This window comes from Saccostrea echinata, unplaced genomic scaffold (assembly GCF_033153115.1).
Source record: "Saccostrea echinata isolate AGI-Se365-2 ecotype Australia unplaced genomic scaffold, CSIRO_AGI_Sech_v1 ptg000010l, whole genome shotgun sequence".
Classification (NCBI taxonomy): Eukaryota; Metazoa; Mollusca; class Bivalvia; order Ostreida; family Ostreidae; genus Saccostrea; species Saccostrea echinata.
Window position 1 is genome coordinate 3,827,638 of NW_026889759.1, and position 22,569 is coordinate 3,850,206.

At 31.1% G+C, this 22,569-nt stretch overlaps 2 protein-coding genes across 6 annotated transcripts in view; one reads left to right on the forward strand and one right to left on the reverse strand.

Annotated features, from left to right (window-relative positions):
- Positions 1-270: 270 nt before the first annotated feature.
- Positions 271-17,148, reverse strand: LOC133184604 (sphingosine-1-phosphate lyase 1-like). Its single transcript, XM_061319692.1, has 16 exons — positions 17,060-17,148; positions 13,320-13,467; positions 11,495-11,664; positions 11,197-11,236; positions 10,836-10,915; positions 5,466-5,594; positions 5,284-5,372; positions 5,090-5,126; positions 4,612-4,719; positions 4,250-4,312; positions 3,759-3,905; positions 3,260-3,380; positions 2,424-2,541; positions 2,064-2,219; positions 1,638-1,758; positions 271-1,028 (listed from the first exon to the last, which is right to left on the reverse strand). The coding sequence occupies exons 1-16, from the start codon at positions 17,084-17,086 to the stop codon at positions 897-899; spliced, it is 1,686 nt and encodes a 561-aa protein (XP_061175676.1). The 5' UTR covers positions 17,087-17,148; the 3' UTR covers positions 271-896.
- A 3,744-nt stretch (positions 17,149-20,892) lies between these two features.
- The window catches only part of LOC133184182 (PH and SEC7 domain-containing protein-like), a 36,075-nt gene continuing 34,398 nt past the window's right edge, over positions 20,893-22,569 (forward strand). For 4 of the 5 annotated variants that reach the window (XM_061319099.1, XM_061319100.1, XM_061319101.1 and 1 more), the window contains exon 1: positions 20,894-20,914. The gene's annotated coding sequence lies outside the window, so the exon portion shown is untranslated. Of the gene's footprint in view, positions 20,915-22,569 lie in introns of all 5 variants that reach the window. The other variant, XM_061319098.1, reaches the window with a different exon arrangement.

Below are 22,569 nucleotides of genomic sequence, written 5' to 3' on the forward strand. Positions count from 1 at the left end.
GTTTAACATAAAGCTGATAGTTGAGCAAGCATTAACTGTATCTGAAATGAATAAATCATTTCCAACAAAATGAAATATCTGAAAAATGCCAATTTCAAAAGTTATTCATTTATGTTGAATTAAAGACAATGATTGCAAAGAAAAAAATCTCTTTAGGAACTTAATAAATTCAATGAATTTGTCACAAAACCACACATTAAATATAACGATAAAAACTTGTAAATACTGATTTAAAAATGTGCAAAAATGACGTACAATTATTTTGGATCTTTGAAAGTATTTTACAAATGAATGCAACTCTTTAATTTCTATTTTGTAATAATTTGAAAAATGTTCTTAATAAGCAATCGCCAATGAGTTTATATATATTGTATATAAATGTTGTATACATGGAAATGTTGACTATGTGGAAAAATTAACAAAACCGATGAACGATTAATAAAAGTGAATGTTTTCACTTGTCAAATTTCTCATCATTGTAAAAGAAACACATCAATACATCCGAGAAGATTACAAAAGTTTCCACTTGTCAAATTTGTAATTTCAACTCGGAAATATAACCATGCCAACAGTGAAGAGAGTATATCACAGTTGAAGATCACTGAAATATGTGCACATATATAAATACAGTCTCTAGACTTAGAATTGCATTGCTTGTGCATCTACATGTATATAAATAAAAGAAAGTTATAGATGAAAATCTTAACTTTGATTTCTTTTTTTCTATAGGAGACACAATAAATAAATACTTGACAACTAAAACATTCAAGAGCACCAGCTACAACAAGTAACACTGTCACTTAAATGCTTTACTGGTACAGTTTGTGCTGTCAATAATATCATCCTTACAAACTTCCTGTGGGAGACAGAGTTTTATCTAGGAACTGTTTATCATCCTAGTCGGTCGGAACTGTTCCGTTGGTCTCTTCTTTTTTGTCTGTAGTGTAGAGGGCGCTCACAAAGCACCCAGCAAGATCAGCAACCATGGAGCGGTCGGGAATACTCTGAGATGTCCCATACATGGCTGCCTGCAAGTCCAGAATAATTTTTTTTGGTGAAAAGTATGCTAAGATACATTTTGGAATTAAGCATCAAATGCATGAATAATTTTAATGCATACTGGGTAAAATTAGAATTAATTAACAAAAAACATTGAGCCTTAATGCTCACACAAGTATCATGCAATATTTTTTTTGACGTATTTCCCATTTTTTTCTTATCCTTTGAAATCACTAATTTTTGTGAGGATTAATTTTTCATGTGCATTAAAAAGAAGCCAACAAATTAATATTCTCCAGGAAAAGTTAAAATTTTAACGATCGTGTCATGTCCGTCTACCAACCATGAAATCAAATCCTTATGAATCACTATTTTTTTCCTCAAACCACAAAATTTTAACCCCATAAAATTATGTAATTTCTAATTAGATCCTTAAGATGAGATTAATCTGAATATTTATATAAAATCTTTGGATCCCTATTATGGCCTCATCCATATCCCAAGGCAGCAGAGTGTTTTCAACATACATAAGACAACTGCATAACAATTTGACTAATCTAACTTGTGTACTTGAAAGAAGATCTAGAATTACACCCACCATATTGTGTATTTTATATCAAGACAACATGACAACTTACCATTCCCCCTGCCTCAGCATCTGGAGATGCCAGCAACTCTTCTAAACATTCTTTGCAATCCTGCAGGAATTTGTCAGCTACTCCCTCTTTTGTGTGAAGTAGAGTCACACAAAGATGTACACTAGGATAGACAGGATTTCAAAAATGAAGAATTTCTTTACAAATTAAGGTTCATCATTCCTCTGTTCATTCATATAAAATTGTGATCTTAATCAATTTCCAGAAGAAATCTAATTTATAATTAAAATGCACTCAATTTCAACATACTTTCAATATTACCTTGCAGGACAAAATTGACAGAAATGGCCTTTAAACTTGACAATTTTTAAAGGACTTTATTCCAGTAAGAGTTATCTCTCTTATTAGAGGGTCAATGAACCTTAAAAACCACTGTCATCTTTAATTATGATTAACTATGAAAAGAACCTTGAGGGGAACTGAAGTGGGTTGAGGTTCCAGCCTCGTTTGGCAATCATATCAGAGAAGGTGAAGATGTTGTACTTGAAACCCTCTGCTGGTCCAAACCCAACCACAGACATCTGAGGATCTCCAAATATGTGGAACCCAGGGATCTTCTTAAGCCTGTATCAAATAACAATAAAAAAAAATTATTAAGTAAAAAAAAAAACTTAACATCTGTACAATTAAATCTAAGCCTTGCAAAGCCTATATCTGGTAATGAACAGTTAAAAACACACTGTACTAAAATGATGATCAATATCCCAAAAAATTCATTCTTTTTTAAAAAATATACATGTACCGGGTAGTATAATAGTGTTTACATACCCTGCTTTTATATATCTGGCTGTGGAGATGATCTTTCTTGTAGAATCCACGTAACCTTTTTCTCCAAAGTACATAAGAGTTGCCCAGCACACTGCTATGATGGCACCAGGTCGACTGCCTAAAATCAGTATATGTTTGTCTATTTTTTTTTTACCAATATGATATAATAATAAAACACATTTTTTACTCTGCTTCACATTAACATCATATTTTTAGTGCATAACAGTATAAAGAATTTTGCTCACGGCTTCAACTTATTTAGAATCTATGAAAAATATAAATAATGTTATACCAAGATTAGGATATCCCACTAAAAGAGATATCAAATTTGCTATATATATTAATACATGTATTTACATTTGCAAATGTTTTCTTTTATATAACACTATTAAAAGCAATGCGTATCTATATCCGTATAAACACGGGTTCCTCATAAACGTTCGAAGTAATTTCTCAGTGACGTCATAAAGGGTTGACCCACAATCAATGGATCAAATATGTGCCGTTGAGTTTGAAAAATAAAACATTTCGCACGTTAAAACTTATAATCAGGCCCTTCGGGCTTTATGGAATTTGATCTCGTGACCAACCCGTATTTAAATCCTGATAGATGTTTAAAAATAATACATTATTTCTTAAGAACATGTACTGTATATGAACTTATCATTACTAAGTGAAGAAGTTGTTTAAGAAATAAGTATGAAAAAGCATGTGTTAAATAACCTTTGTGAAAATCACAGTTCCAGTTATGCCAACAACAAAAAAATTACTCCTGCTAAAAAGAAGCCATCATGTTTGCCAAGTCAGACAGGCAACATAATTGTGAATTTATTTACCTCCAATGGCAGCTGTAGCATAGATACCACCCGGCCAGTTGGGCTGCACAAAGAACTGGAATTTTCTGTAGTCATCATTTTTGTACAATATAACAGAGGAACCCTTTGGAGCAAAAGCATACTGAAAAACAAGTATTGTATTTTACAACATGTTTACTTACAGAAACGTTTAGCACCATTAGCATACTGAAAAACAAGTATATCATATTAAACAACATGTTTATTTCCAGAAAGGCATACTGAAAAACAAGTATATGATATTTAACAACATATTTATTTCCAGAAATGTTTAGCACCATTAGCTAACAAAACCTATACAAAAAAAACACATATAATGAATTCACACTTACAGCAAAGTGATTTTACCTGTAGTTTTAAAACATACCATAAACTTACTACATATAACAAATTCTGTTTATAAATATCAAAATTATTAATTCCTGGCACTTTGCTGTAAGCATGTTTTAGTATTCTGTATCAGGTTTATTTGAATCCCTACCTTGTGTGTGTCGGCTGAGATACTTGTGACTCCAGGTAATCTGAAATCTACCACAGGTACAGTAAATCCTGCCTTTTCCATGAAAGGGTAGAGGAAACCCCCAAGACAACAGTCCACATGGACAGGAATGTTGTACTTCAACCCCAACTGCAAATATAAAGCAACAAATATGTGCAGAATATAAAAAGGAATTGTAATATAAAGTATCACAGATATCAAAGACCTCAATATCATTTGACACTGTTACATGTATGTACATGTATATTTTCATGTCTATCCTGAAACAGATAAAATACATGTTATTATACATGTAACATAATGTTTTCTATTGTAGAAATATTTTTCCTTTGGGTTTGGGGGGTTGGGGGTTTTCAAAATTTTCCAGACTATTAAGGAATGACATCACAAATACATGTCCTACATGTATCATAAACATTGAAAAATCACCTCATTTTCATTTCCATCAAGGAAAAAATTATAAAAATTTCTACCTGAGTTATAGATTCTATGTCATCAATTGCCCCATGTGGAAACTGTGGTGCTGATCCTACCAACTGTAAAAACAAAATACTTGACTGTGAACCATTTTATCAGCATGTTACAAACATCTTTAACATTTGTGACTGAAGATTAAATAACAGCCAAAATATGTCTTGATAAACCCGTCATTTCACTTATCAAACCAGTCACTTCACCTAAATGTGCAATATAAATGTACAAAGTTCACAATTACGTCAAAAATAATAAATACTGACGTAGTCAGTTTTTCTATCAAACTGCTGTTGTCAAGAGTATAAGTAACCACATTTGATTATAAATGGATTTTCTTGATATAATACAATACAATACATACCACACAAGTGTTTTTGTTTATTGCTCTTTTCATGGCATTTATGTTGACTTTTCTAGTTTCTTCGTCAATAGGAATGTGTGTAATCTTCATATGGAAGTATGCAGCTGCCTGTTGGGGGAAAATAATGGACAAAAGTTTTGTAATTATAAAATGTTCAAGTGCACCAGCTCTTTTAACTCTGACAAACTCAAGTAATTAACATCATCAATGTGTAAGAAACTGTGTATACCAAATTCCATAGCAATTTCAGTCATTGCAGTTAATAAGAAAAGTACCGTATATACTCGCCTATAAGTCGTTTTTTTTTGGGAGTTAAACTTTGGTCCAAAACTCTTTATCCGACTTATAAGCGAGTTATAAAAAGATTAGTATATTAGTTAGTCAATCCCTCTAATTTAAGCTTTAAAAATACAACCGACTTATAGGCGGACCGACTTATAGGCGAGTATATACAGTAGATAAACCAACGATTACTTACCTTATCAAAAGCAGCATGAGCTGTGATTGGCACAATGCTATAAGGAGGACGATGAATTTATAATTTGAAATTAAAGAATAAATTAACACATGTGAAAATGAGAATGATGAATTTATAATCTGAAATTAATCACAGATTAAATTAAATTTTAAACATGTGTATCAATTTGAATTTCATGAATATAAGTTACTTACATTTCAGGAATTTTAATGCCCCTCTCCCTTGCGATGTTTCTGTAGGTAAACATTGCCATCAGAATACTCTCTGTACCACCAGAAGTCATCTGTAAACAAGACAACAGACGTTTCATCATCCCCATTTATCAGTTATTGAATAGCCCAACAGTCACTGATCTTGAAATTTAGAAGTCCCTTACAGTCCCACAGGAATCCTTATCACCATTGAACATGGTACAACACATCCTGACAACTTCTGCCTCCATTTTCCTGATGTCTGGGAAAATATCAGCATGGAGAGGATTGGTCCAAGCAAACATTCCATACACCTACAAATAGAAATTCATATGAAATTAATGTCTATAACTGTATCAATTACTGTAAACCTACAATCTGATTAAAATCAGATCCTTTCATCTGTAACAGAAAAGGAGAAAAATGTATGGCTGGACCTGGAATCGAACCTGGGACCCCTATATCATTAGTCAGGTGCTCTACCAACTGAGCTACCCAGGCAGATATCCAAAGCCCAAACCATTACATTCCTCACGGCCTCCATAAATTGTCTTTGCCTTCAAAGACACAACCCAAGTTCTTATTGCCCCTGGCAGGACTTTCACCTGCAAGTCCAGGGGTGGTCAATGGCACCGAATCTGTAACAGGAAAGGAAAAAATGTATGGCTGGACTGGGAATAGAAAGTGTGACCCCTGCATCACCGGTCAGGTGCTCTACCAACTAAGCTATCCTGGCCGATATTCACATCCCACGGCCAAAACCATTACACATCCATTCGCATTGATCCCTTCATAAGTGTGTAGCTATTTACGTAAGCAGAACAAAGGATCTGATTTAATACAGATTTATATGTAAACACCCATATCGAAAATGAATACAAAAATAATACAAGAAAAAAATACTAAAATAATACAAAAAAAGTATATTTTTAATGACCAAATTTGGAACCCTCTAAATCTTGGTTCCAATTTAGGTCAAAAATAATAGACTTTTTAAAAGCCAAACACAGAAAAATATATTTTTAATATACTTTATTTTTTCGAAATAATACAGAAATGATACACATGACCTGTAAAAACGTATTGTTTTTGTACTTTTGTATTATTTCTCTATTTTCCTCTCCAAAGTATAAAAATAATACAGTCCATAGAAAGTATAGAAAAAATACAGAATGTATTAATTTTGTATTAGCATATATTATTTTTGTATTTTTTCACCTTTAAGAATTAAAATACAAAAAAAATAGAGAATATATTAATTTTGTATCACATATATTATTTTTGTATTTTTTCATCTGGAACAATTAAAAGTACAAAAAAGATATAAAATATGAAAATAATACAGTACACAAAAAAGTATGAAAAAAATATAGAATGTATTAATTTTGTATTAATATGTATTGTTTTTGTATTTTTATCAGCATGAAGGATTGTATTTCAAAAATATCAAAAAAGTACAAGAATGATAGACAAAAAATACATTTAAATGCTTAAAATAATACAAAACAGAGTTTTAAAAAATCATGGGCAAAAATTGTTATTTGAAGAAAAGGAGCTGGAGATTGAGGTTCTTAATAGCATCTATTGATTGTTATTCAAAAATCTTTTATTTATTTGAAATATTTGTTAAATAACAATTTTAGTAACTCAGTCAGATTACCTTAAATGTACAAATAGCTAATTAAAAAGTAATTAATGTGGCCAGGCTACTGATTCAGCTACCAATTGTAGTCTTGATCTTTCTTTTTACATATAATCTGCTCTTCAATAGTCTTGATATTTTTCACAAGTTTAACTAATCCTGTTTTCTTTGTACTTTTACCAAATGTTTCGATCTCTCTGCTTTGCTGTTTCTTTTGTATGGAAAAGGTAGAGGAGTGTTTACTTTGTTGCAGAAGTCCATCTTCAAATCACACAACCTGTCATCTCATCTGACTTCATCACTATGAAATATAGAACAGAATGATATAATAATAAAATTTAATGAACCATTACCTCAACAAAACACACATTTTCACATCCAAAATAATTCTATAAAGATTTTGTTTAGCTCACACACCTGCAATACTTTCTTGAGAGGGATCTTCTTCCTCCATGTCTAATCAGCTTTTCTTCAATGTTCTGCTGACTAAAATTAACAATAATTATAAATTGAAATTCCAAAAGATCCAGCGGAGTTCACCAAATTCCATACAATTGTACCATTGAAAATTTCTTTTCTTTAATCTGGGGTTTCTTAGGGGACAACCATTTGATTTGACAATCTGGAGAAGAAAAAGGGGGGGGGGGGACTGATTTATAAAATATTTTTAAAAAAATATTTGTAATTAACAATCTGTCCTTGAAAATGTTGAAAGAGTAAACAAAATGTGTGCCCCAATGTTATTCAAATAAACTGCCCCCCCCCACCCCCCCGAACCCAACCTACCCCCCCCCCCTCGAAAAAATTTGAGTTTATACAAATTACAGAATTGTTTTTGAAGGGAAAATAAATAATTCGTGTCTGGTAAACTTGAAAAAATTGGAATGAATTAGAACTAGGAAGCCAAAACCTTGAAAATTACCCCCATCTTCCACCCCTCCCTCCCCAATCAGAATTTATCACAAAAACCCTTGTTCCCCACATGGCCAATAACTGTACTATTTTATCTTTCTACAATACTACAAAACGGGTAAAAAGGGCATTCTTTGTTCCTCTATCTTTATACTAAGTTATTTAAAAAACTGAAACTTTAATGTGCTAAAATATACATAATCTTACCGCAACTGTTGTTGTTTACACCAGAAAAGTCCGGATATGATGCCTAAAAAACATCAGTCTCCTTATGTATTTGCTTTCCTTGGTTCATATATATGATCCTGTGTACCATGATTATGCTGAACTTCTGTTTTTCGATCCATTTTACTCGCGAGCAAATGAGAGTTTATTCAAAATCACCCCCAGCTTTCTCAACACGTCCCGGGAAGAATTTTCAAAATGGCGTGGGTGAAATATTGTTGACCAATCAGAGAACAGTACGGAAGAGTTTTAAAATCTGACCAATCATATTGTGTCATATATACGAAAATTACCGATGTTGAGATCGGAACAGTTTAGAGAAAACAGATTTACATGGTTTTAAATATCTTGAATCAATTGAACAAACCTAAAATTATGTTAGAAAAAAACGATGTTCAATTTAATCATCAGAATCATTTTTTTATTCCTTACGGAATTTACCGATTACGAAACATCGTTATTTCCGGTCATCATTTCCGCTGCGAGCAGCCATTTTTATATTCAAGTTGACCTGTGAAGTAGACCATAAAGTTCAAATATAATGATCAAAACGAGCGGGAGATCCATAATATATAGCCTTTTTGACGGACAACTTAACTCATACATACGGTACCAGAGATTGAAATAATGTTTAACAACTATCCTTTACACCAATTTCACAACATTTTCTATATTATTTTATGATATTCTTTCGGGATAATTTCTTATTTAATTTTTTTTTTAAAAGCGGATAATTAAATAGTTCTATTCCATGTAATTGTAATACGTACTGAATTAAATATAATGTATACTAAATTGAGTTGTATAGTCAAGAAAACATCGTAGGTACTGTAATTAGTGCATAGTGGAACTCTCCATGTTGTTTGTTTTTGTTTTTTGTTTTGGTTGGGATGTGTTTTCACAGGTAAATCATGTTATTTCTTTGAGTAGTATAACATGTACTCGTCTATTGTTAACCTGCAGGTGGCCACCTGTGCTGTTGGCGATAGTTGTAAACACTCGGTTGTAAACCCGCTGTAAAATTTTCAACACAAAAAGAAAGTCTGAAACTCTGAAACTTCCAAATTTACCGCGTGTTTACAAGTATCATGTACAGCACAGGTGTCCCCTTAGACGTATCTATATCTCTTTCCAAATGACAAAAGACATGTTTTAAAAATGAAATTGTTTAGTTAACAAATTTAAACTACTGAAGTTGTCTGTTCTAAATAGCAATTAAATGTAAATAGTATAAAAGCAACCTTTATAGCAGTGGTCTTAATTAATAAAATCTGAGAAAAAATATTAATTCCAACAGACTTATTGCAAGGACATTCTGTAAATTTTCCTATGCTCAAAGAAATACAAATTTCAGTAAAAGAAAACACTAAGTCCAAAATAAATATAAAAAAAATACATATTGACTGTATAGTATTTTTTGAAAAATTATTAAGTCCAAATTTAATACAAAAATAATACAGACTAACTGTATGTAATTTTCTGTAAAATTACTAAGTTCAATTTTAATACAAAAATAATACAGATTAACTGTTTGTAATTTTCTGTAAAATTACTAAGTTCAATTTTAATACAGAAAAAATACACTTGAAAAAAACTAAGTCCACAAAAATACAAAAATGATATACTGAAAATAATCTAAGTCCCAAAAAATACAAAAATAATACCCTGTAAAAAATCAAAGTCAGATTTTAATACAAAAATAATCTACCTATTTGTTGGTGATACAAAAATAATATATTTTTTCTGTATTAATTTTAAACAATACGAAAATGATTGTATTAAAAATATATTAAAAATATACTTTTATGTATTATTTTTTGATATGGGCATGCTGCAGAATTAACCACAACAGGTAAGGCTAATGCACAGAAGTAATTAAATACACAGTCACTTTATTATCCACATTTACAGTATGCTGTTTATGTGTGGTTCTTGGGAAGTAGATTTTAAAAGACTCCATAAATTTTTCACTAATTCGTGATTATCTCCCCTTGTAAGAAGGTGTGGCCCAAGGAAAAGGAAAATTTGTGGCAAGCTTGGTTGAAAATGGACCAGTGGTTCTGAAGAAGACGATGAAATTGTAAGAAGCTTACGAAGACTATGATAACGACAGACAACATACAAATTTTGATCAGAAAGCTCACTTGAGCCTTCGGCTCAGATGAGCTAAAAAGGTAATCACAAATTACATAGCTCACTTTGACAAATGTCAACTACTGTGGGGGCCAATTTTCGTGGATTACCTAAATTTTACAGGTTCGAGGGGACGTAATTTCATGTATTCAATCATATCTACAAAAGGAAAGATGACTCTTAAAACCTGTCCCCAATTATTGATTCATTGAGGATGTGAATTTCGTGGATGCAGGGTACCCACGAATTTCACGAATATTGAGTTACCATGAAATCTAATGATTCCACAGTATGTGCAAGGACAACTTTCACTCAGAAAGGCATCTCAGTGAGGTATATTATTTACTGGTATTTTCAGTATTAAGGAAATCAGTTCCATTGCATGAAACTACACAAAATGCATGTAAAAGTCTTGGTCATTGGTCAAGATAGACAGGTGTGTGTGGTTTTTTTTAAATGCAATAGATAGGGTAATGCCACTGGGGGGATTTCTTCTTTCATGACAATAAGCCACTTAGTAGTGTCCCGCTATTGCAGTTTTCACTGTATCTATTGATAAGAATTCCTCAACTTTGTCAATGTGATTTTTAAACAGAAATTTTCAGCATCAAATGGATTTAGGGATTGGATGTTGTGTCCTGACCTTTTCCATTAAATGAGTGAGTGTTGGATCCCCACTATACACTGTCCCTGATATAGTTCCATTGCTCCAGTCTACTTTTGCTGAAAACAGACAAAGTTTGCCTTATTATTCTTATTTTATTATTTCTTTTTAAAAGAATAAAAGAACTTTTACACAGAATGACATTACCAAGGATCTTATCATTATCATTAATTACATGAATCCCCATGTATTACAGCCTCAATAAACAGCTTACAGTAATGTTATTCAGGCAGAGAATTACAACCTTCGTCTATGTGTGATAATAATTTCACAGTTTTTAGTATATTACATTAATGAGTATTTGACATCAAAATGAATGACTGTGATAATATTAACCTACCTAAATCTTGATATTTTTTCAGCTCTTCCATGAGGGGCTCCTTGAAACACAAAAAGATGAAAGATTAGAGAAAGCACCGTATAAATAAAAAACTTAATTTCAAATGTCATCAACACAAAATAACTCATGGGGGACAAGAAAAACACAAGTGAATATATGACTTGTTGAAATCTTACTCACAACAATGTTGGACATGAACATATGCAGATAATTGTTTAGATAACAAGCAGGGCCATTTTATACAGAAAATGAACAAAGGTTCTTCTATATCAGATAGTTTAGGGTTGAGATATCACACCATTTTGAGTCCTTCTGCTGGTAAGTGTGTGATGTATCTGTCTACTTCTGCATTCATTGCATGTTCCATGTCCTTCATTATCTTTTTCTTTTCCTGTGCAATCCTCTTCTGGACAAATGGAATTTTTTTCATTAAGCGGAAAAATTCGTTTCTTGTTCTGTTGGTTAGGGCTGTTAAGAAAAGTGACAAGAAATTTAGGTCTTAGGGTATTTTTGAGTTTGAAAGGTAAAGTAAATGACAATTTCAAGTAACATATCACAACTAGCCTTTAATGCTTCACATCAAATGCATGAAATTAGTGATACTGTCATGTTCATTGTACTAATTCATAAATTCATGTGTTGCATAAATGCATGTACACGTATTACAAATCTCTGGAATTCTCTTTCATTCTCTTATAGAGTGAAAATCACTTTCCCTTTCAGAATGCATATACAGAATGCATAAACAGTAAAACTATTAAATTGAACAATTTCCTACTTCTGAATTGGCTAATTAAGGGGCACTAAGATGCATTTGATGATTCTAAGCTTCTCAGTAACTGAAACATTCAGCTAAAATGTTTTCAAAATGAATAAGTGTAAAATGTATCAAGTAGGTCACTGTGACCTCCTTTTTATTTGACACACTATAAGACCTTTATTATGTAAGTATTTTGATGATCCTAGGCTTCACAATTTTCAAGATATGCATTTAAAACAATTTGAACATTACTAGCAACAAATTCAAAAAGTAGGTTACTGTACTTTTAGATTTGACAATCAATAATAAAATTGAAAAAGTAGGTCACTGTGACCAACTTAAGTATCAATATATCCTGATGTCCTAAGATGTGTAAACAGACAAGGTCTGATGATCCTAGGCACAAAGTAACAAAGATATAAAGATTTGACAAAAATGGAAAAGGTATGTTATTGTGACCTACTTTTGGGTCAACATATCCTGGAGTCCTTAGATGCATTAACTGACAAGGTTTGACAATGCTAAGCCTTACAGTATCAAACATACAAAGTTTTTACAATGAATAATGATAGAATACAAACAGAGGTCACTGTCACCTATTTTTAGTTGATACAGGACCCTAAGAAGAATCAAATGAAAAATGTTGTTGACCCTGCAAGTCAAAGTGTTCAAAATGTATAGGTTAAAAGAATTTTAAATGATTAGCAGTAAATATTGAAAAGTAGATCACTGTGACCTACTTCTTAGTTGACACATCCAGAGACCCCAAGGTGCATCAACTCACAAGGTTTGTTGTTTTGAAGCCTCTTAGTACACAAAATATTTAGCTAAAATATGTTAAAATGGAATAGCCATAAAATTTAGAAAGTAGGTCACTGTAACCTCATTTTAAGTTGACACACTCCAGGGTCATAAGATTCATTAATTGACAAGATTTGATTTTCCTAGACTTCACAGTGTCCTAGATTTATTTCTTAAATAGTTTAAAGTGAACAGCTGAAAAAGTCAAAAAGTAGGTCACTTTCGTAGTAGGTCTTTGAGCCTAAAAACATGAACATTTACTTTTCCATAAACACCAATAAATATGAAAATGCAAAATAAAAATCATATATATTCAATAACTTCATTCAATAACTGTATTTTCTTAATTTTTCTGGGTGGATTGGACACGTACAGAACACATAAAGATATATCATGAACTCGTGACAATGACTCTCATCCAAATTTCTCCTTAAGGAAGCTGATGCATACATATATAGCATCCATGTACTAAACAAATCTACAGTACAAATTAAGCTACGGATGAGATTAGTTAAGTGACTTATGACTAAGCAAAGTACTAACATCACTAGTGGACACTTACTGTCCTCGTCCGAGAAGAGAATGTCCTTGACTGTGAGGACTAGAAGTGTGGTTCCACACGAACAGACGATTATTTTCCATGGCTCCACGCCTTCACAGGAAGAATTCACTCTGTCCCGCACTATCTCCCAGTATGGGAGCAGAGGCCCCTATGAAACAGAAATGTGTCTTATTGAACTGTCACTATCTTGTAAAGTGTGTTCTTCATGATCTACAAATTATGTGAAAAATATTATAGCCCTGGAACTAGGCACTATTGTAATTTACAAATAGAACTTGTAGTTCACATAAGATAAATACAATGACATGTATATAGAAAACATGTTTAAAGCAAAGTGCCAGGGACAAACAATTTTGATTTGTAGTTATAAATCAGGGACCTATATATTGGTATATAGGTCCCTGTTATAAATGTAAATCATTTTATCTGATATTAAAGTTCATAATTGTATATCAGAAGTATAAGGAATGAAAATCATTTTGCTGAAAGCATGAATTCATTAAAGGTTGTTAATGCACTATAACCATATTTTACAGTATTTACATCAACAGTATACAGTTGTTGACTGGAGTTGAGGACCACAGTTGATCTGTGCAAACTGTTGCCAAAGGCCCCTGTCAACAACTGTGTTGTAATGTCCATATACTAAAAACCTTAAATCAGTATTGTATACAGTAAAAATAGATCAGGATTTTTTGTATTTTTTTTTTTTATACCATACATGATACAAAGTAAACATCATTGCGGTCTTAAACGGTACACCATTTATCATGCCAACATCATGTGATTTTTAAATAATTTTGGTATTCCAAAATAACAATATGCCTTTTTCATAATCTATATAAATGTATGTGTAAAAAATGAATCTGTGAAATTTGATAAATTGTCTCTTTCATGACTTAAAAAAAGCTATATTTCATTTTGATTCATCACCTTTTAGATGCCATAAATACTTTGAAAAAAAAAATCGACATAAATCCCATTTTTTAAAAAAAACTTTTTTTCTTTTTTGTCTGTGTAACATATTGCATATGTAAGAGTTGTTGATGACTTATTTTTCTGTTCAAAGATGCATGACAATAAATTTGGTATTCAGTCACATTTCATTCATAGCAATATATGTGAACACTTTGGGTTCAAAATCCTTTAAAATCTTTCTGTGTTTTTTAAACAGTGATATCTCAACAAATCTCTGGTTCAACGCTTGATCAGCAAGAATGGTGATTTTCTCTTCTAACTAATTATATATACACATCATCAACTCCTGGATTAAATTTTCCTGCTTTTCCTATTATTTTCCTATTATTGCCCCTAGTACCAGGCCCAAATCTAGGGTAAACAAGGTGAAAGCTCTGAGTCTTATAAATAATACACATTAGTTCTAACATTATTTTTTTCTCCTGTATATTTTCCTTCCTGTTTTTTTTTTTTTATAAAAATTTTCTCTGCTCTGATATACCATATTAACAGGACAGGTGTTCCTATAGTTATTGTGTAATATCATATACCAGTAATTGTAAACAGTCACAGTTACTAAACTCTGTATATATCACAGCTCTACTTTACCTGTGGTGTTTGATGATGATGAATCAAACAGAGACACAAATACCAATATTTATACATATCATTAAGTTATGTTTTTTTCTTCAAGATTCTTTTGTTATTATTCTAGGAGTTCATTGTCGCATGAAATACTATCCGTAAGCGAAATACTATATTAATTCCTTGAGCAGGAAAATGACTTCCTTCAGTATTTATACAATGATAATACATGTATCACTATCACTTACCAGGTAATCCTCTCTGTATAAATACACTGTGAGAAAGACAATATTCCAAAATATTCCAAGCTAATCTGAGAAAATAAACTTTCTAAAGATTTTCGTCCATCAATAAAACCCTTATATCATTTAATATATTTCTATTTTAAAAATGCAAGAGGGTATTGGGGTTATCAATTGTTTAGCATCATATCTAAGGCTTAATCATCAATGATACAATGTTCATTAACAATACAGATTTTTATAATGTAATGGGTTATAGCAATGTCATTTACATTTACATTTATATATATATATATGTATATATACATGTATATATATATATATATATATATATATATATATATATATATATATATATATATATATATATATGATATCTTTAGTGCTAAATGTCTTCATGAAATATGTTTGCTTGTATTCATGAAAAAAGTTAGTTCATACTTGGAAGAAAAAAATTATTTTTTTTTTGGAACTACTCTGCCAAAAGCATGATGATGGATAAATTCATTTATCTATAATTTTATTACAGGCATGATATTAACTATTATTAAATAAAATTCAAAATGATTTTATGGTTTTACTTGATTCCATGCAAAGTAAACAATTTGTATTTCACAGATCTTCATAGAAATATAGTAATTAGATTTCACAGGTTTAGAACATAATGTTTATATGATTCGAATAATTTTCCAGTATATTTGAATGGCATTGTTCATATATTCAAAAAAATTAAATCACAGCTAAACTTTGAACCAAGGCCAACTTATAATCACATTCAATCTATCTGTAACAAAAATCCATATTAGCTTTCAAAGTGAGTCATTATTTATTGAAAATGAAGATGATCACAATTTATATAATTTTATGACATGTAGAAATTAATGAACTATTGAATTAATGCTTTATAAAATGACATCCATTGAATATTACATACATGTATAAACATTGAAGATGGATATTAAAGACTGATCATTTATTGGCCTGAAAAACATATACTCATTCCTCAGAGTCTGAATATATTTGTACATCTTCATTCAGGGAGTAACCCCCCTCCCTGTTAGTGAAATTAATGCTCAACTTCACGTTTGGTCTAAGAAGAAAAAAAAACATATTTATTTTGGGTTACTAGAATGACCCCAATCTTATGCAGTGACCCATTTTTTTTTTTTTTTTTCATTGTAAAATCAGGAAATTGCATTTCTGTATTTAACAGTTTATAGATCAGAAAAAGGTCACTTTTTAGAAGCCATTTTTAGAACTGTAAAGTAGATGGTAATTTAAATGAAAAGATATAATAGCTAGAAGAGAGTTTAAAACTGTATTTAAAATATATATATATTTCAAAGTTAAGCCTTTATGTAAAAAAAAAAAAAAAAAAAAAAAAAAAGGGAGAAAAATGACAAAATCATACCTGCCAACCCTATTTTTTTTAATTTGCATTGTAACAGCAGGGACCTATATACTAAGTATTATACAGTATATAGATCCCTTGTAACAGTAAACCACACTTTTTTTTCTTCGGTGTTATAATGGTTAGTATAATGAACATTGTGAGTGAGAAAAATAAAGAATTATATATTTTTATTAACCAAAGTTTTTTTTCCAATAAAATACAACTGGAATAGTCAATAACAACTGCTCAAACAATAGAATGAAATATTAAATTATTCTGTACATTTAATATTTCCAGAAAACAAAATCAGCTGCCCAAAAAAATGATCTACATGTATAAATATAGTATATCGGTCAGGTGACATCAATGTAGATAAAAGTGTGAACGGTCAACAAAAGCAGCTTATGTAAGTGTTTGGATACAACAAGACAAAGACCGTCATTACAAAAGCACCTTTCAAAAATGATCCCTCTTCATCAATCAGTCTTCGAATTATTCAACAATTATTGAAAATAAATCTATATTATTTAAGTACGGTGCGAATTTTAAAGAGATATACTCACAGTTACTGCTCCTATCAATTTCGACATCTCTATATCCGATGTTCAACCAAGTGTGACAGTCCGAATTTCCGATCCGAATTTTCTTGATCACATGATCACATCTTTTGTTAAGTCGTACAATTTTGATTCGTACAGAGTTATCTTCATTCAGGATTAGACTGGTATTGCCCGTCTCTATCGTTCGCGCATATCAGACAGGCAAGCCAGTCTACATTCAGGATTTCGTTCGATACAAAGGCATGGGGAGAAATATTTTGAATGTCCAGGAAATCCTCGATTGTTCCAAATCGCCCAGATTTTATTAAACATTTTTACTTTTTTTTTTTTTAAATACAATCCATTTCTTTAACAAAACATAGTTTGAAAACACAGGCACCTGACGTTACTTATTTTCTTATAATAAAAAAAAATGTACCCCTACCTCAATTATAAGAAAGGGGTATATTTTTTTTTATAAATAGAAAAATAAGTAACGTAAGGTGCCTATGTATGAAAGCGGCAAAAATATCTGGTAATTTAAATAAATATATATATGAACTATTATATCCAAATACTATTGTTTTTTTAACTGCTAATTTCAGCTGTTTTGGGGGTTTTTATTTTTAATCATTGAATTCAGACAGACATAGATAACACACAATGCACAAAATACACCATCCTGAAACCGAGCCTCTATGGTATAGCCAACTTTCTGTGTTTTAAGTTTGCTTGGCACTGGGTCGAAACCTCAAGAATATCTGCGAAGCAACAATAACTTAGAAAGAAAATTTCTTTTCAACTTGTACAGCTAGGTTTACAAGTAATGCAAAAGTAGCATGTATTTGGCTTAGCCAGTGGCCCCTTTTACAAAAAAATCTTACGACTAAAACAAAAAGTTTCCCCTTCTGCAAAAAGTATCTAGCTGTGGTAGGACATAAAAAAAAGTCTTACATTTTTATTACATAAGATTACATTGTAAAAATATTTAAGAAAAAAAAAATCAATATATTAATCCAACAAAAAATTTACAAAGTTGTCAAATTTTTATCTTAGTCGTGAGATGTTTTGGTCTGAAACTGAACTAACGTTCTCTATTTGTATTATTTTCCTTACTCCAAAAGAAATGTTTATTGATAAAGGAATTAAGCCTGAATGATTTTGCGGCAAATTGAATTACATATCCTATCGTCACTTAAAAAAATGATTCCAGCTTACTCACGGCACGTCATGTACAGGAATCTACTTGTAGATGGCATGGACGTAGGAACCGGGAGGGGGGGGGCACGGGGGGGCCGTGTCCCCCCAATAATTTTTCCGATAAATAAATTACTATAGAAAACATAGAGCTATGTGCTTGTGCCCCCACAATAATAACGTCTGATGGCCTTTTTTTTTTTTTTTTTTTTTTTTTTTTTTTTTGCTTGTCAAGGAATTTTGGAAGTTAATAGTACTCCCTCAACTAGAAAATGTATGGTTGTGCCCCCTCAAAGTGAAATTGCTTCCTACGGGCCTGGATTGGATATATAATGAATAAATAAAAAAAAGGTTTTGAAAGTTCGGCCAGCAGAGGAGAACAAAACTAATTATATGAAGAGATTGGTAGATTTGGATTAAAATTCGCTTATAATCAGGGCTGTTTCCAAAACACTGAACGAATAACTCTAGGGAAATATTAGTGCTGAGGCAGGTTAAAACTTTATTTTTCTTCTCCACAGTTTAAAGTCAGTTTAATTATGGAAACATGAGGTTATTCAAGTTCAAAATCGGTGAAAATTTTAATTTGAATGTAAATAAACATACATCATGTTTATCTACACTCAATCTCGTGTTTTTATTTTTTAGCTCAGATACGTCATATATATGCTGATGATATTGTTTTATTATCTGAAAGTAAAACTGGGTTACAGAATTGTTTGAACATTCTTGAAACATATTGTTCTAATTGGAAACTACTGGTCAATGTTGAGAAATCTAAAGTCCTTATTTTTAACTCAAATGGTAAATTTTGCATCAATGAGTTTACATATAATGGAAGTGTTCTTCAAACAGTATCAAAATTTTGTTATCTTGGATTAGCCTTGAAATGTAATGGAAATCTGAACTTAGCTGTGTCAGTACTTATGGAAAAGGCCAGAAAAGCCTATTTTAAGATTAAGAAAACCATTGGTTTGGATAATCCATGCAAACGTTTGGAAAAACTCTTTGACTCAATTATAACACCAGTTCTTCTTTATTGCTGTGAGATCTGGGGTATTTATAATAACATTGGTGAAAATTCTATAATTGAAAAATTTCACATGAAGTTTATTAAGGAAATTTTAGGAGTACATTGTAAAACTACTAATGCCCCCTGCAGAGCAGATTTAGGTAGACATCCCCTGTGGACAAGAATTCATTTTCCAAGTATAAAATTTTGGAACCATCTTTTTACTCCCAAGAATACTTTAGTATTTAAAATCTATAAAGCAACAGTCAAAACAAACTCATGGACTAAAAATATTTTTTCAATTTTCAATGTTAGGATTTTCATTCATTACCAAAAAAGAAAATTCAATAAAATCACTTCTGAGAAACATAAAATAAAGAATATGAGATCAATGCTTACAAGAGGAATATGCAAAGATTCATAATTCATAAAAACTAAAATTTTATCAAGTTGTTTTTCATAATTTCAAATGCTGTGGATACACTGATATATTAAAAGAGAAAACAGAAAGATCAATTATTAGCAGGTTGAGACTTAGTGCACATAACCCTGCCATAGAAAAAGGGAGACATTTGTCTATACCCACAGATAAAAGATTTTGTAATATTTGCAACACAGGGAGATTGAAGATGAATTTCATTTCTATTCAGCTGCCATAAATACAATAATCATAGGTTAACTTTTGAAAGGAACTTGATGAATTTTTTTCAAGGAAAAATATCAAATATGTCTTATACTCAAAAAGTTAAGCTTTGCTTTAATAGCCATAGTCCAGAAATACTGAAAATAACACACTCACTTATTAAAAAATGTCTTGTATCTAGAAATGATTGCATTACATAATTATTATACAAATGATGTATGATTTATAATTATGTATAGCCTCACATTCTATACTAAAATATTGTATATTTATGTATGAACAATTGATGATTCTTATAATGTGTTGTGCCTTTGCCAATTATTGCAATTGTGTTTGCGCCAATAAATATTTGTATTTATTTGTATTTATATATATAGCTTTAAAGTGGAATGATAATTGTTATTATTGGGCTGCTACGGGTAAACTTTTGGACTGCAAGAATAAAGGAATATGACGTCACAGCAATGTTTTGCTGAATTTTTACTGAATATATATTTTTTCATGAAGGAGTGGGGGGGGGGGGGGGGACTAACAAACATGGTAGAGAGTTAAAAAAAAAGTTGAACACGTTTAAAAGTATTTGTAGCTTAGTTTTATTTTTTACTTTGCTACATTGGGAGTTCACTATTATTTATTCTGTAGGCATCTTCACAATGTCAAGGCCGCTGTGCACATCATCGTTGGGGGGGGGGGGGGGCACTAAAGTTCTACATGATACATATACATAGCTAATTTTTTTTTGGCACGTTTAATAGAATATTTGTTTAAAATTACAACATACTTTTAAGAATAATTTTAAAAATAATGCATATTTTCTCGGCATAAGGTTATATGTACAATTTTATTCCTGATAAGGAATATGCATGGCTTTTGCGGCCATTATCCTACACCGGAAGTTAACTCTCTAGCTGGTTTCCTGTTGATTTTGGATGGAAAAGGATTACTTATTTATTAGAATTTTTCTTCTTCGGTAGTTGTTAGAATACTGGAATTTCTCACCTTATTACACCAACGATGACTGATTAAGGTAAATTGTAGGACTGACCAGTTTTTGACTGTTGATTTTATTCTCCATCCATTAAAGATGTGTTGGTTTTTTTTTTTTTAGATAAGCGAAGCTAAGGCAAAGCCAAAGATGTTACTAGATAATATTATCCAGATGTTCGTTTAAGAATTCACATGAAAGTCACAGTTTGCTTACACAAATGACTTCATAGCACAATAACATGTAGACTAAGTATATATCCCGAATTATCTCGGTGAAATATGATATGAACTTGGTTCAGGTAAAAATGCAATAAACAGAGTAACCATCTGGCTACAGAGACATGCAAGTATACAGTCAAGGATATTTCATTTGTCAGTGTATGCTTTTTAATTTTTTTAAATTCATCTCCCAAAACATTTTTTGTCTTAATATTATTTAGAATAATCTAACTGTGTCTCGGGACAGGCCCTCACCACAGTTAGAATGCCTCCCATATACCCGTAATGTAGCAGAAAATTGCAGAATCACTCCGAAATGATTTTGGAGAAAATTAATGAAGTTGCATTGAAAATAACAGTCAAATTAATCATAACAAACCCTTTTGAGACTGTAAATACCTTTCATCTAAAAATTAAATCCATATAATGGAGGAATTCAACACTTTTTCACCAACGTTTTTTACTCATTTTGAATTTACACACCATGGTGACATTCGGAACTCTTGGGATTTTTCATAGTAAATGCACTGAGTTAAGAGTTATCTCCCATATTTTCTTTGCTACAATGACAATGCACGGAACGCATTCTATTGTTAAACCGGGTCTGTAGGACATTTATCATTTTAACGATAGAACATTCTATCTATCATAATATGTACAATATTTTTCATAGATTTCAGTGGATTTTGCTGAAGATATATTTTAGAAATAATTTTTCTTTTTTCAAAACATAAATGAAAAGTTAGTTTATCCAAAGACATATTTATACTAACGGGATAGGCAACTTCTTCAATAAATAAAGATTTTGTGTTATTTTTATTTGTTGTTATAGAAGTAAGTGTGATTTTGAATATACAACATTTATTATACTAAGATAAAGAGTATAAAAAGTGCTAATAACAGATTTTGAATATTCTTTTGATCGATAAATAAAGGTTTTGTTGTGTATTTCATAACATTAGAGATATATTATATTCAAAAGTTGACTTATGAAATCCAACATCTGACAAGATATTGTGAAACTTGCAAGAATTGCCTATACTGGTTTAGCATGATTGAATCAAGATTTTGATTAAGTACAGTGTATTTCTGTTCAACTGTTACCAATCACTATTTCTATTTGATGTTATAGTAATCAAGCTTGCTGTCAGTATGTGTGTTCAGTCATGTAGAAATATTTATCTTAGTAATGTATTTCCTTTAGACTCCCTTTGTAACAATTTAAACATTCATATGCGTAGGGTGCGTCTTTTTACCACAAGGAACCACAAGGTACCACAAGGAACCACAAGGATACCACAAGGAACCCCAGGGATACCACAAGGTACCCCAGGGACACCATATACAACCCTTAATTATTCTAAATATGGTTTATATGCACTTGTAAATTAGAAAAAAATGTTTTTGAAAGGCAATTTAACACTTTAATTGTCTTAAATGTAGAGCAGTTATCCAAGTTAAAAATTTAAAAGTAAA

Coding starts and splice junctions, on each gene's coding strand:
- LOC133184604 (XM_061319692.1), bottom strand. CDS start 17,086: ATGTCGAAATTGATAGGAGCAGTAACT. Junction 5,373..5,465: donor ATAAGGATTCCTGTGGGACT/GTAAGGGACTTC, acceptor TCTTGTTTACAG/ATGACTTCTGGTGGTACAGA. Junction 2,220..2,423: donor GCCAGATATATAAAAGCAGG/GTATGTAAACAC, acceptor TATTTGATACAG/GCTTAAGAAGATCCCTGGGT.